Source organism: Aythya ferina, assembly GCF_964211825.1.
Source record: "Aythya ferina genome assembly, chromosome: 8".
Taxonomy (NCBI): Eukaryota; Metazoa; Chordata; class Aves; order Anseriformes; family Anatidae; genus Aythya; species Aythya ferina.
In genome coordinates, this window is record NC_140304.1 from 31,724,087 (window position 1) to 31,738,094 (window position 14,008).

General features: G+C 42.6%; 1 protein-coding gene across 12 annotated transcripts in view; it reads left to right on the forward strand.

Annotated features, from left to right (window-relative positions):
- The first annotated feature begins 55 nt into the window (after positions 1–55).
- The window catches only part of LEPR (leptin receptor), a 36,742-nt gene continuing 22,789 nt past the window's right edge, over positions 56–14,008 (forward strand). For 5 of the 12 annotated variants that reach the window (XR_014695515.1, XR_014695516.1, XR_014695517.1 and 2 more), the window contains exons 1-4: positions 4,396–4,875; positions 7,498–7,806; positions 8,787–8,904; positions 13,382–13,587. Coding sequence is in view for 7 of the 12 variants with exons in the window: in XM_084527785.1 (XP_084383911.1) it covers positions 4,800–4,875; positions 7,498–7,806; positions 8,787–8,904; positions 13,382–13,587 (709 nt within the window). In the remaining 5 variants the exon portion in view is untranslated. Of the gene's footprint in view, positions 318–4,394; positions 4,876–7,497; positions 7,807–8,786; positions 8,905–13,381; positions 13,588–14,008 lie in introns of those variants that run through there. The other 7 variants (XR_014695518.1, XR_014695519.1, XM_084527791.1 and 4 more) reach the window with 4 other exon arrangements.

Sequence of the window (14,008 nt, forward strand, 5' to 3'; positions counted from 1 at the left end):
AGCGGGGTTGTGAGGGACAGTATGGGGCTGTGAGGGAGCGTATGGGACCGTGAAGGACCGTATGGGACCGTGAAGGACCGTATGGGGCCGTGAGGGGACCGGGAGCGAAGCGGAGCAGGTCCGGGAGCGGGGCGCTTGGGGCAGCCGCGGGGCGGTTCGTGACGGGAGCGGGCGGCGCGGTGCCCACGGCCGGACCTTTCTGCTCCTTTTCTTCTTTCCCTCCTGAGGGTGAGCGCCTGAAGAGAGAGAAACCGCGCTGAAATCGCGAGTATGGTGACGGGCTGCGTGTGGGGACCCCGCCGTTAATTACCGCACGGGTAATTAGCGCACGGGGGCAGCCGCTGGCTCTGACCGCAACCGCCCGCGGTGGGCGCCGAGCCGCAGCCCCCTGCTCTGTCAGGGTGTTTTGGGGGCTCTGCTGAGGTGTTTTGGGGGCTCTGCTGAGGTTTTTTGGGGTCTCTGCCTCTGGATCCTGCCCGCGGTGGGTGCTGGAGGGTTCTGGTGTCGCGAACTGCGGGCAGCTGCAGCCCATAGAGAGGAGAACCCGCTCCGGGGGGTGTTTGGGGTGGGTTTGGGGCGTTTTTGGGACGTGGTGCTGTTGGGTTTCGCAGACCCGGAGCCTTTTACCTCAGCAGGGATTTCTTTTGCTGCCTCTGGAGACGAGGGTGGTGCTGCTGCGGGTCTGCTGGGGGGAGGTGGGCATCTCCTGCTGCCCTGGTTAAAGCTCTGGTGGGATCTGAAAGCATAAAACTTCGGATAATTTTCATTGCTATTGTACTTTTCATTTGCTCTGAACTCCTTATTTATGCTGCTTGCATATGCTAAACGACAACAGAAATTCGTGCTCGGGAGGGCTGACCCCAAATCACGGTGTGTTGTCAGAACCCCACAGGAATGGAAAACCCCATAAAGAGCAGGCCAGGAGGTGCTGTATGGAGGCATTGCTGCTCAAATATTTGTATGCATAATCGAGAGCTTCTGAATAGTTAAAAACAGCTGTAGCAGAGAGCCTGCAAAAGTCGGGGACAGTTTGTATGCTCGTGGTATTATGTTCCTGTTTCCCATTAACTAGCAGCTGTTGTTGTTTTTTTTGGGAGGATGGGAGTAAGAAAAAGGAAAAAAAAAAAAACCTTCAGACTCTGTATATGTGTGTGGGTACATTGTTGGAGGGAAAATATGTGATCCTGGCAGCTGAGTTTCTGCAACTCTCTGTAGGTTTGAGACTGCTCGCTGACAAACCGCTGCTACGTGAGGCTCTGATCCCGCTGCGTTTGCTCGTCTCGTCCCGCTGCTCCTGTGAGGCTGGGTGAGAGCTTCAGGGTGAGATCAGAGCTGTCAGGGCACGCTGCTCGCTCACGGCCAGGCTGGGCTGATGCTCACACCTGCCTCATACGGCAGTCCTCTTCCCACATTAACTTTGTGGTTTGGTTTTGTGTGTGTGGTGCAGGAGGCAGACACGCAGAAGTGCAAGCTGTCAAGACAAGAAGCTGTTGGGGGGAAAAATGAGGAAAAGGGCAGTTTCAGAGGGCAAGGGCAAACACTCAGTGTGTTTTTCTGAGCCCATTGAGCAGGTGTTTGTGGATTACCAGCCATGTTTCAGGCTGTGCTGAAGATGTTTCCCATGCTAGTGTGCCAGTGAAGTGTGTGACTTCTCAGCCGACCTGTAGCAGATGACCTCATTTTCATTATCATGCTCCTTGCTTATCATATTTGCTGTTTTGCTTTCCTGCCTTGATAAAAATCCCATTGAACTCTCCTTAACTAAAGTTTTTTATACATCTGTGAGCATGGAGAGGGACAGTAAGAAAGTGGAAAATGTCATCTTCTACGCAGCACCAAAGTTGGTGGTTCCAGGATGCAGTATCTTAAGGCCAATGTGTTAAAGCAGGCCCCAGTTCTTCCCATTTGTGTGGAGACTTGCCCCACTGTGCACAAAACCATTTGTCCTCGTTGTGTTAACTCTTTGCAGGACAGAACTGTAGTTACAAGGTTTCATAATGTTCCTTTATTAAACTTCCAGTTCCTTTAGCGATTCTTGTAAAACTTGGATCTTTATTTCAGTGCAGTTTGGATTTATGGTAAATTCAATATTCTCATTGCAAAAGGTGTTTGGTACTCCTGCCCAGTCCAGTAGGACATCGGTTGTGTCCTGGGCATTACCTGCAGGTAGCTCTTTTTTACCCAGTGCCTGTGCAAAGCATCCAGGAGGGATGCTCGTGCTGATGACTTGTAGTTTGTGTTGCTTTCTTGATGCTGCTCAGCATTGTTTTTTTTGTTTGAGAGTATTTTTGGGACCAGAGGTTAAAAGCAACAGCTTTGTGGTATCTGCTTACATCGATGCAATAGAAGGAGAAAAATAAATCATCTTGAAGTGGTCTGAGCTACGTTTTTGCCTTCTGGCCCAAATATTGTTAATTATGGTTAAATTGGTGCTGATATCAGAATCTCTTTGATTGCTCTATCTGGATGTTTATATGGCAGCAGGAAGTGAAGATGCTGTTATCTTCAGGAGACTGCGTAACTACAGCTTTCTTCTTTGAAGTGTCCGTGGTCCTGGGCATCTGTGGTTGCTTTCCCTTCAGTCTGTGGGAGGTATTGCCTTCCTGCATCTGGGGACAAGCGAGAGATAGTGTTTCACTGATGCTGCACGTCCTGCTTTGAAATAGTACAGTGGAGTACGAATGGCTGCTGGAATTGAGGTTCTTTTCTTTAAATATCTAGGAACAGAAGGGCCAAGGTACCTGGGTGGCAGCTTTAGCTTCATTCGGTATGGGATCTCACAACAGGAGACCCAATGATGGGCCGTGACTTTATGGACCATTTAGAGCTTTGGTTGGTGGAAATATTTTACTTGTGATCAGTAAGAGCTCTAAAGACATTTTCAGTAATGTCCATGACATACCAATAACTCTATAAGCCTTTGGTGTGGATGTCTGATTTCCTTGCACAACATATGGAAGTGCTCTCTGCCAGTTCCTACTGAGAAGTGGTTGAGCTACGAACTGCTAATTCTTGTTGCGCCTATAAAAGGGGAAAATGGACTGGCTTTCATTAAACCGTAGATTTAATAATGGGAATGGCATATGTTTATGCCAAGTAAATTGTTTTAAAAGCTTTTTTTTTTTTTTTTTTTCCCCTCCGGTCAGAAACTTTCAAAAAACTAGGTAACTTTCATCATAGGCTTTTGGAAATAATCCCAGCCTGTATCTTCGTGAAATGGCAGGCTTAATAGGAGGCTGTAGCTAGTCTAATTCCGCTGGCCTTCATGGCTCACTTATTAGGAAATTGGCTAATGGCAGATGTACAGGGAAGGCTGGCCTGGTAACAGCTCTGCTGAGAGGCAAATTTTCCTCCGAAGTAGGGGTTGTGGAGCACTGCCTTTGAAATCTTGAGCTTTCCTCTTTAATTGATCAAAATGTAGCTTAAAATGTAGTCTGATTATAACCTGGGTGAATGGGGAGAAAAGTGGATGGGACTGACTCATTTTTCAGACCAGAAAGAGGACAGTCTGTGCTGAAGGAACGGCTTGGCTCCAGCCCTGCTGAATTTCCAAGGGCTTTTCGTGTAAGAGAGCTCGCAGGGAGACAACACTACAGAAATACTGTGGCTGCCCCGCTCAGAGCTCTGCTGCTGCAGGTAGACAGCTATGCCCATCAAATTGCCTTTTCTTTAAGCCATGGGCAGGGCTTAAAGCAGCGTCAGGGTCCCTGTGTGATCCTGGTAGCCTCTGGCAAGGATTTAAGGGAGAGGAGGGATAGTTCTGGGTGGAGTCTGGGCACAGAGCAGCTTTCCTTTCCTCAGCCAAACCCCTTGGCTTTATTAGCAGCCACCAGTTCCCGTGTGCAGGTGCCCCTCTGCCCTGTGGTGGCTTTCTGGCACTTTGTCCGGGGTGAGACAGCGAGGATTTCTCACCTCCTGTGCAGGACGAGCAGGGAGTGCCCTGCTTCTTCTCCTGCTCCTCCACCACCAAGGCAATTTGCTTCCACACAGCTCCCGAGACCAGGTATCCTCGTGCAGCGCCGCGTGATGCAGTGCATGCTGCCCCAAACCGAAAAGCCAGGGGATTACATACGTTGGCACCAGCTCTCTTGGCAGCATCGATGGTCTCGAGGAAATTGTTCTCAAAATTATGTAAGGAATGAGCACGCCTTTGGAGGGGCTCCCTGAATCTTAGTTCTCGCCACAACATTCTCCGTTGGACTCATTTTACTGATCATCCAGTTCTAGTTAACTACAAAGGCAACCAAAGTCTGTGTGTTTTGCTCTGATATACCCTGTCAAACTGTTGTGTTTTTTTTAAAGTATAAAATGCTTATATTTGAACTTCAACAGAATTTGTGTGGCTAAAATATGAAAATCAAGAAGAACGAAGTACCTCAAATGAAAGAAAAGTATTTAAATATTAGTGTAAAGTTTGGTGAAGTCTTCACCAAACTGATGTTTGTATGCTTTTGTGTATGCTGTACTTTTTTTTTTCTTTTCTTGGGGGAAGAGATACTTGAGTATCTTTTGGGCATTTTGATAGTTTAAATTCCTAGTGCCTTTCAGATTACCAAACCCAGAAAGTGTTCAACAGTCAGCCTGGAGGAATAAGGCACTATGTAGTTCAAATGATGTAAAAAAAAAAAAAGCTGCATTGATATTTAATTGATATGCTGAGCAGTGTTAACGGGTTTTATTCCCAAATGACATTCTGATTTTGTTGTTGCTTTCTGTTACAAAGGTGTGGAGACCAAAGTAAAAGAAGTGCACCGTAATGAAACCCTGATGATAATTATCATTCTCAGTTAATTTTCTATATGTTTTTCAGATCAGTTCTTGCTCTTCAAAACAAGATGTACTGGCAAATCATTCTGACCACGGCTGTGCTGTTGGGTAAGTTACCAGTGTTAAAAATAAGATTGTTGGAAATGGTTTAGAATGAAGAGTACTCGCCATTTCTGTTTGCAGTGGTGTTTCAAGTCATATTACTGCATTAGGATCTTATCACAACATGCAGCTGGTATATGCAAAGGTCCTGATTTATCGTTGTGCAGAGCTGAAATGTTGATGCTCTCAGGGCTGTGCCTTTGTACATTATCCCCAAAAGCAGCGCAGTTGATCTGTAAGATCAGGATATATATCAATAGAATATATCTGGTGGGTCAAAATGTATTCAGATAAATGCCTCAGTCAGAATTTGGGAAGATGAGAAACTCACAGGCAATTTGTTCTGTTACCCTAACAAGTCCAAAAGCAGTTGGAAAAACCCAGGTTTCACTGGAACCACAAAGTTTCTGCTCAGTTCAATGTAGCCAAGGTGTCACTCTGAGTTTGAGCTTTGTTTGTTTTTGGTAGCTGACATTTTCTTTCATGTGCACAATGCTGTTAAAGAGTGCTTAATTCACTGTAAATGTTGATGAATGTAATAAGCTGTTGTTCTAATTGGGAAATGTCCACAACAATGTTGGTGTATGCTCTCCAGGGACAGATGGTATTTTGCCTTTCATTGTTTTGATTGAAAAAAGAACTACTTAAAGACTTGATGATAATGTTCATGGAGAAAGCAGATACCACAATCCAATGAAGTTAGTTTCAAAATCTGCATCTTTTATCTTTATGAAGGATGAAGAAATCGTTAGGCAGTGCACATGCAGTGTCAAGTATTGTGTTGATGACAAATTCTTCTTTCAAATACCTTATGTAATCTAAAGATGTTGTGCACCTTTTCATTAGAAAACCTGAATGCTTCAGGGAGTTTTCATTAGGCTTCAGAGCTGTTGTGTGGCCTGCAATGACAGAAAATCAGTGCATCTATTGACTGGCCATCTCTGTGTCCAAATAAGCAAATACCCGTGGTTAGCATCTTTGTAGCTCTCTTAACCCAGGCACTTAAATACAGAGCCACTTGAGAGGCAGATCTGTGTGTGTTGGCCTCCCATGTGTCCATGGCACAGAGAAACAGTTCCGTCTGGAGCAGGGAAGTGTTCTTAATGCATGCTGTGATAGCAGGCATTTAAAAGCTAGAGCAAGCCTATGCCAAACATTCTGTGTTGTAATTCATTATGGCTCTTTTATTTTTAAACACGTCTGCGGAAATGGCAAGTAGCTGCATACATTTTGATTTACGGTATCTAATTAATCCTGTGGTGTTGATAGTGTGATAAGAGAGGGGAGAGTATGTTTTTTAGGAGAAAGGTGACTTGGCAGGAATCTCTTTGCACCCCTCAATTGACTCTGTGAATTGGGCAGTATATTGGTTAACTGTCCTGCTTCGTAGGCAGTCACGTCACTTACTCATTTGTTCTTTTTTTTAATCATGTATTTTGGACTAATAGTCTGTTCAGTCAACTGAATCCTCCATATGGTGCCAGGGAGCCTAATGAAGCTGATATTTACAGAGGCACAAACTCTTTTAAACAAGACAGGAGAAAAGAGCAGAACCCCTCAGGAGCCTGGCATTACAAAATCTGTGTAAAGACAAAACGAAGCACTTCAACGCGCTGCGTAGTGATGTGGTGTCTGCTTTTAATGCAGTGTGCATCTACTTTTAAAAAGCTTTCATTTTGTATTTTTACATTATTAACCTATGCACTATTAATCAAACAGTGATAGAGATTTTTTTTAACTATTATTTTAGATGTTGCAAGGCACAGAGTATGAATTAATTTCTATCTAATGAGTGGTTTAAAATATTTATGCCCTAACTGAGCAAAAAGCTAAAAGCAAAGAAGTGCACAAATCACACTCATGCCTTTCTGTAACTGGAGCTTTAATCTTTGGCATTCATTCAGTGTTTTACAGTAAGCTATTTCCAAAAGCGATCCGTTCATCACTCTCAGAATCATTGTTAGTGCAATTCAAGCCATGGCTTGCTAACAAGAGCTATGACTGTGGTCGGAGCACTTTTATTTTGAAGAATCTAAGTCTGATGGAAAGATCATTGATTCTGTGACCATTTTTTTCCTACATCTCATTTCCCAGATAATGCTCTGGCGTTGCATAGTTGCGTCCAGTCATATATTCTGGTAATGCTGTTCCGTGAAATTTAACAGTTACAATGTGACTGTGTTATATTTACAATGGGATTATTTTTTGCTGCAGTAATGGCACCATGTTATTAAGAGCTGAACTGCAAATGTTCCAGCAGAGTGTGTTAATTTAGAATTAGGATTTGGTGTATTTTAAATGAATAGAAGCCAGTTTACCCCAAAGTGATGCTTCCCCTACAGTCTTGATCTTGACCTATTTGAAGAGGTTGAGAAAACAAAATGTTTGTTGTAGTGACTCTGGGAGAGGAAGCTGACACTTGGCGGTTGTGACACCAGTTCAGAGGGTGTGATTTTCAATATTTTTGTTTCCAGCTCAGAGGAGATAAGCCCCTGGAAATGATTTTTTTTTTTTTTTCTTCTGTAATGAAAGTGTTTCTGTGTAACATCGGCCACTCCTTTCATTGTCAAGCGATAAAAACTTTTACCTTTATTTTTGGTATCTTTTCCTTTGTCTTTTTATTTGCAGACTTCATTCACGCGGCAGTTGCCCATTGTATGGTCCATCAGATTCTTCCCAGGAACTTTACGTTACCCTGTATGTTGCTGAATGAGACAATTTTGAGTCCTTTCTCTGCTGGAGTTGTAGAGAGCTGGTCTGGTTTGATGAGAGAGCATGGAGCTGCTGAAACCAACCCTCCCTTGCTAATGAATGAAGAAAGTTTTCTGTGTTGCCTTTGGAGTGATAACAACATTGATTGTTCTTTGTACAGAGCAAGCATGCAGCCAAGGATGTTTATTCCTTCAGAAATCAGCATCTCTGCTTCTCAGGAAAGAGGTAGGTTTTTCAGTCAAAGGCATGGTAAGTTACTTGTTCTCCCAAAAAAAGTTTTTGTTTTTGTTTTTGTTTTAGTAGGTTTTTGTTGTTTGTTTTAATGGGTATTATTTTTTATCCAGAGCAGACAATGTAGTATAATATATTGGAAGTCTGCAGTGGAAGGCAAAAGAAAGTGGTAATAGCACGTATTTCATTCAGCATTTCTGTAGAAAGACAGACAACCATTTTTTTCCCTTTGAATATGTAGCACTGCTTATGAGGATGCCCATGGAACGTCCTCAGTGGGACATTTTGCAAGCCCAAATCTTCACAGGTGTTTAGATGTTTTGGAAAAGAGTTCGAATTTTTTTTTTGTGGACTTCTTCACTGACTGGATTGCTATGCCTTTTAGTAAATATCTGTGTGTGGATTTGATGGAATTACTTTTCCTAGACTGTCTTTCTCCCTCTGTAAACCACGCTATGCGAGCAACATAGGGACCTGTTTGTCTGCTGACTTAGGCAGAGTAGAATTCTGTTTTACAAGTGTTGTCCCATGGGAGAAAAATCTCTTTTAAAGACTGCCACATGAAATGTGCTGCAGTTGTGTATGCCACACAACTGCATGTGTGAACAGAGTGTATGCAGTGCAGCCACACAGAGGCTGTACGTGTTAGCAGCAAAATCTTCAAGCAGCAGCAGCTTCATTTCTTACTTTGCCTTGTTGCCTTGTCCCTATAGCTCTGTAAAATATATTCCTTCTCTAATTAGAATGCAGCAGGCTGTTACCATACAAGAGGTTAACCTTTTCTGTGTTTAAGGCTGTATACTGGTCCCCAGTTCAAAAAGGATTGTTTATACACATTTGCGTATGTGGGGTCCAGCCTTGCCTTCATGAGTATCTGTTACTTGTCTCTTTTTTAGGGAATTGTACTCTGGCTCTTCCGTTGTTTTTTGCTTTTCATATAGTTGAGAAATGTTTTCTCTCTTCCTTTTGTTTAGATTCAAATTGGAACATTGAATGTTGGATTAAAGGCAAGCTGGATCTGTTAGTTTGTAGCCTCCGGTTTTTGAAGCTACACTTGAGACCTGATTTGAAGGTTAATCTTTTATACGCTGTGTAAGTACAGACTTAAATTTCTCACTGTTGGCATTAGAAATCCAAAAGCGTTTTCAAAAACATCAGCATTAGTCTCCCAGGCTTGCAGCACATTAGTAGCATTAGCTTTACAAGCTGGTGATGCAGTTTATACCTTGCCTTATCTCAAAGTAATCAAGGGCAGTACAGAGGAAAGCATGTGGTTCTATTTTTGAATGAGAAACGATAAGCTTGGAGGGCCCCTCTCCTCTGTTCTTACCATGCTTCTTGAAATGCTTTAATGAAATCCCTACTGACTTGCTAAAATACCTTTGCTGTTACACTTAATTCTAAAGCTGTGATCTTGGTTCTGCATTTTTGATGTTTTTGACCATAATGTTCTCTCAAAGTAATTATGTGACTTGGCATTGTATTAAATGTTGCTGTGATCACACTGGTGCTGCTGAGCGGCACCCACCTGCATAGTTGTCACTGGCGTAAATACTCCCTGTAACGGTGGTACGTGGTAATCATCCCGACTGGGGGGTGGGCACATCTTTGGTACAGAACCCATCTGTTTTGGTTTTAAACCAATCTATTTGATAACACTTCCAAAACCACGCTGTTTCTCCTGTATTATTGGTAGGTTGGAAGGAATAGTGTGAACATGCAGACTGAATTTCTTCAGGAAACAAGCTAAGTATAAAGTGTTGGCCATGCTGAATTTACAGGTGACAACTTCTGTTTAAAATACAGAACTGGATGACAGGTATCACTTACCACAAATTATATCTGTAGTCAGTGTAGGAAGCAACACTATTAATTGATAATAAGTGTGGTTGTTTAGTTGGCACCATGCGTTGAAGCTGAAACCAGATTTTGAGTGGGTTCCCACTTTGAGTGTTCCTCACTTTGCTTTGTGGCGTACCGCTACGTGTGTGTTTGTGGGAGAAGTAGATCTGCCTCTGTTCCATTCAGTCTCAGCTGCAGTAGGAAAATCTCAGTCAGTAATCCTAGCGTAGTAATCTGTATATTGATTTTTTTGGGGTATGCCTGACATCCGTGGAACAGCAGATTCAGGTCCCAGCTGGTATGAAAAGGTTCTTTGTATTTTGAAGGGAATTCAGTAAGTATCGTGCGATTTATGAGAGGAGGCCCTAAAGGCTCCCTAGAGTTCTTGTGGCATTTCTGTATTTGATTACTTTTAGCTGAAAAGGCAAGATGCAGTGCAGTCCCTGACACTGGAGAACAAGTTTCACTACCCAAACTTAACATTAATGTTTTTCTTTTAGGGTTCCTGTGTTCTGGGGGAACAGCTAGCAAAGCATTTCAGATCGTACGAAGGTGACAGCTTCCCCTCTTGGCTTGCTGATACCTTAACGTTTTATTCGCATGAGCCAAAATACCTTGAAAACATTCCCAGATTTAAAAATATGCATTCCTGGCATGTGTTACTCCCTGGGAGTCTGGAGCTTAGGCCAGAATTCTCACATATAAGACAAGCAATGTATGAAAATAATGACCTAGAAGAATCAACATCACAAAGTTTGAGTCCTCAGCAATTTTGAGTTTTTCAGGATTAAAGATGTATCTTTTTTATTCTACACATCCACAGTTTGCCTGCTTGTAATAATACCAAGTTACTTTGAATAGGAAATGTTTTGTTCTGTCCAAAATAGTGCTACGATAGCCTGTTACCTCCCCCAGCAGTGTGTCTTTGGGAGGAGAAAGATTATTCTGAAACATAATTAGACGAATTAGGTTAATTGTCTCCCAAAAGTGAATGATCTTTCCAGTTGTATGTATTCTAGGAATGCTGCAAACCTTGATGGTAATTACATTAACTGAAATCACTTAGCCTTAGGGATCCTTTTGCAGTGGCACAGATGAATGCTCCCGGTTGAATTTTGAGCACTGCCTACAATTTGCCCTTTCGGTGGATGGTGATGCATCGGGTGTGCTCGTGTTTCTGCCCTGTTTGCAGTACCTGTGGGGCACTGCTTGACTTCTGGGCCTAGGCTTCTGGGTTCTGAGGGATAAATCACACGATTTACCTCAAGACTGGTGCCTCGGTTGAGCACATCATTTATACGTGGAGTGTTCTTTAGCTGGAGAATACGAACCTTTCCTTAGAGACTTGGCATCTCATGAGCTAGGCAGCCATCAGGTGTTCTGTGATGGTAAGGGGCAGCTTGTTCAAAGTGTTGACCTAGAGCTGCTATATTTCACATGAATTTATATACACTTATTGAAAATCCTTAGAACACCAGACAGCCTTGCTCTATCAGTTCGTCCATAAAGATTGCACTTGCACAAGCACTGTATAGAGAAATACCAAAAGCAGTGTTACAGTGGTGATCTCACTTCTCACAGGCCTCAACATAGCTACCTAAATGTACTGTTGTACCTTTCTTGAAAATAGAAGAGTTGTATTTCTTATATTTCTTCTAAAACAATTCTGACCCTTTGTTTTCAGTCAGATGTTCCAGTTGCAAGAAATAATTTAAACTTCTGGAGAGATATTTTGCAGCTTGTCATTTTCATTTCATTCAAGTCTAAAAATTCAGTACAGGGCCACAGAGTAATTTAGCAAAAATATCAACACTCTCTGAAGTATGTGTGAAAACATCTGGGAGGCCTTCACTTAATGTGTTGACTAAAAGAACTGTCCCTGCACAACTGAAAACGATGCTTAGAGTAAAAAAGAAAAGCAGGTGTTGGACATATGCCCGTGTTAATTACATCTGTGGCTCAGGCCAAGCATTATTATATTTTTTTCTCCTGTTGTGTCTTGTGCTTTAGCCACTTGTTTCCATCTTAGTCACATCTCACATCACCTTTGCACGTTTTCCTTCCCTTCTCTGTAAACTATTGAAAGCTTAACTTCAGTTCATTAGTTTTCTCTTGAATGTCAGAGGTGGGCTCTTAGAATCCGTTCACAAAAGTCTGTGTGTTTAGTACCTGTCTGTTTTTTTGTTCATCCCTCAGTGCCAAGACAAATCTCTGATTCCCCCAGCCAGCACTGTAAAACTGAATGAGGACAGCAATATGCACTCGTATATCTGCTAAGCCCTCTATCTTTCCTCCCCCCCTCCCCAACAAGTTGGATGTGGCTACCGTTGTGAGATGTGAAGTGCTTCCTGAAGCAGGATTTATAGCTCAGCGTGCTGCAAGTTTCATAGGAAACTCCATTTTTAACAGCCTGTTGCTTTGTTTTAAGTTTATCCAGAGTTCTTCCTCTCACCCCACTGAATGAAGACACTGACCTCTCCTGAACTTCTGAGGGCTGTATAAGCATGAACTCCCCTACAGTCAGTATTTGTAGTTTGGGAACAATGGTTATTCTGTGACTGGATCCATCTGCAGCCAAACTGGGGATGACAGGCAGCTCGTGCAATCCCTGGCTGTGGCTGTTCTCCAAAATACTTTGGCTTTCTGTTGTTTTGCTTGTAGTCGAGACTCATGTGTTTAGCCCTGGCTTAGCAATTTGGAATGAGGTGATGTGGGGGCCCCTCAGAAAGCTGTCATCCACTGATCTTATCCCAAACTCAGTGTTGTGAGATGGTTCCTGTGTCTTGCCAGTTCTCCCAAATGCAGAGATCATTATCTTCTTTCTCAGTGTCTGGCTATCTTCCCTTGGGAGTGTGTCTGGTAATGTGGCTGAGGCTTTTCCTTTGCTTTGTGTAGCTGCCTGGGGAGGCAGCGAGGTGTCAGAGAAGCCTACAGTGCAGAAGTGAGATCTTGGTAGTTTCGTGACACAAGGGGATGGAAGACCTGCCTGGTATGGAGCCATTGGCTTTTCTTCTGGTTGTGCCTGCTTTATACAGTAAATAGATGAAAAATTTTGTTTCTAGAAAACTTCAGCACAAAATTAATAATTCTGGAGAACACAGATGTCTTTTTTTTTTTTTTTTTCTTGAATAATGTAAGTTGTTGAAATTTAGTACTAAATACATTCTGAATGATGGAGTTCTTTAGCCTGTTGTTACTTCAAATACTGTTTTCACTGGGATAAGAGTTTTTGGCTATTGTATTACTTATAATGTTTAATGGTAGCAGAAGCTAGAAGGAACATTACATTTGTTTAGATTTTATTTTGGTGCCCCACAAGTAGGATTTCAAAAGAAAACTCTGTGGGAGTGGCAGAGAACTGCATTTAGTCCAGGGTAGGGTAACTAACTTTGTGTACTCAAGGAGCATTTAGTAATGGTTGCCATCAGGATTTGGAAACTAATCTGACTGAACTACAGGTCTCATTTAGTATGGTAATGTGTTTGTTTTAAGGTCAGTCCTTAGGAATACTTTTCATTAAATCATCGTAACTACTTTAAACCATTTAAAAAGGGAGAAGCAGCAAATACAATTAGTTACAATTACTGTCTTTCTAACTTTTCTCATTACAGTTTTTTTGTAAATAAGCCTTACCCAGAGGACAAACCTCCTCTATTGAAATAGCATTGAGAAAACAAACAAACAAACTTTTTTTTTTGTTTTGTTTTGTTTTTGTTTTACCTTCTAGATCGGATCTGCCACTGGGAGATGTATCTACGAGCTCTCTGAAAGGGGCTGCCGTGGCTGCTCAGTGTGGCTGCAGTGAGTACGGCAAGTGTGAATGCTGCGTGCCATCTCCGAGACTCAACTACACTTACATCATGTGGCTGAAGATTGTGACTGGGGTAACACCTCTTTGGTCGCCTTTGATGGCAGTCAAGCCCATAGATATCAGTAAGTATTACATACGTTTTAAACGTTTATTTAGTAGGGAGCGGGATGTCTTTGTGGAGAAGGAGTGTACAGGCAGAACAGGAAGAGATTTGCTGGTGCTGTCTCAGTTGTTCAGGCTGGTGCCGTACACATTTCTTAGCTGTCTAACTCATGTTGAAGCTCTAGTACAAAACCATAGCCAGTAAAGACAACCTTCAACATACTTGAGCTTTTATTTCTAATTGGGGCGTCTTTGTGCCTGAGTTTGGGGCAGTGGTGGAGGTTAACTTTCTGTGTTGCTGAGGACTTAAATTAAAAAGTGAGGAAGAAAAAAACCTGTACCTGATGTTACTTTGCAGTTAAGAATCTCTCTTCTCTCCAGCAGCTCTGTTGTTCTTATGCTTTCTTCCTTACACATACAATTCCAGCATGTTCAAAGTTG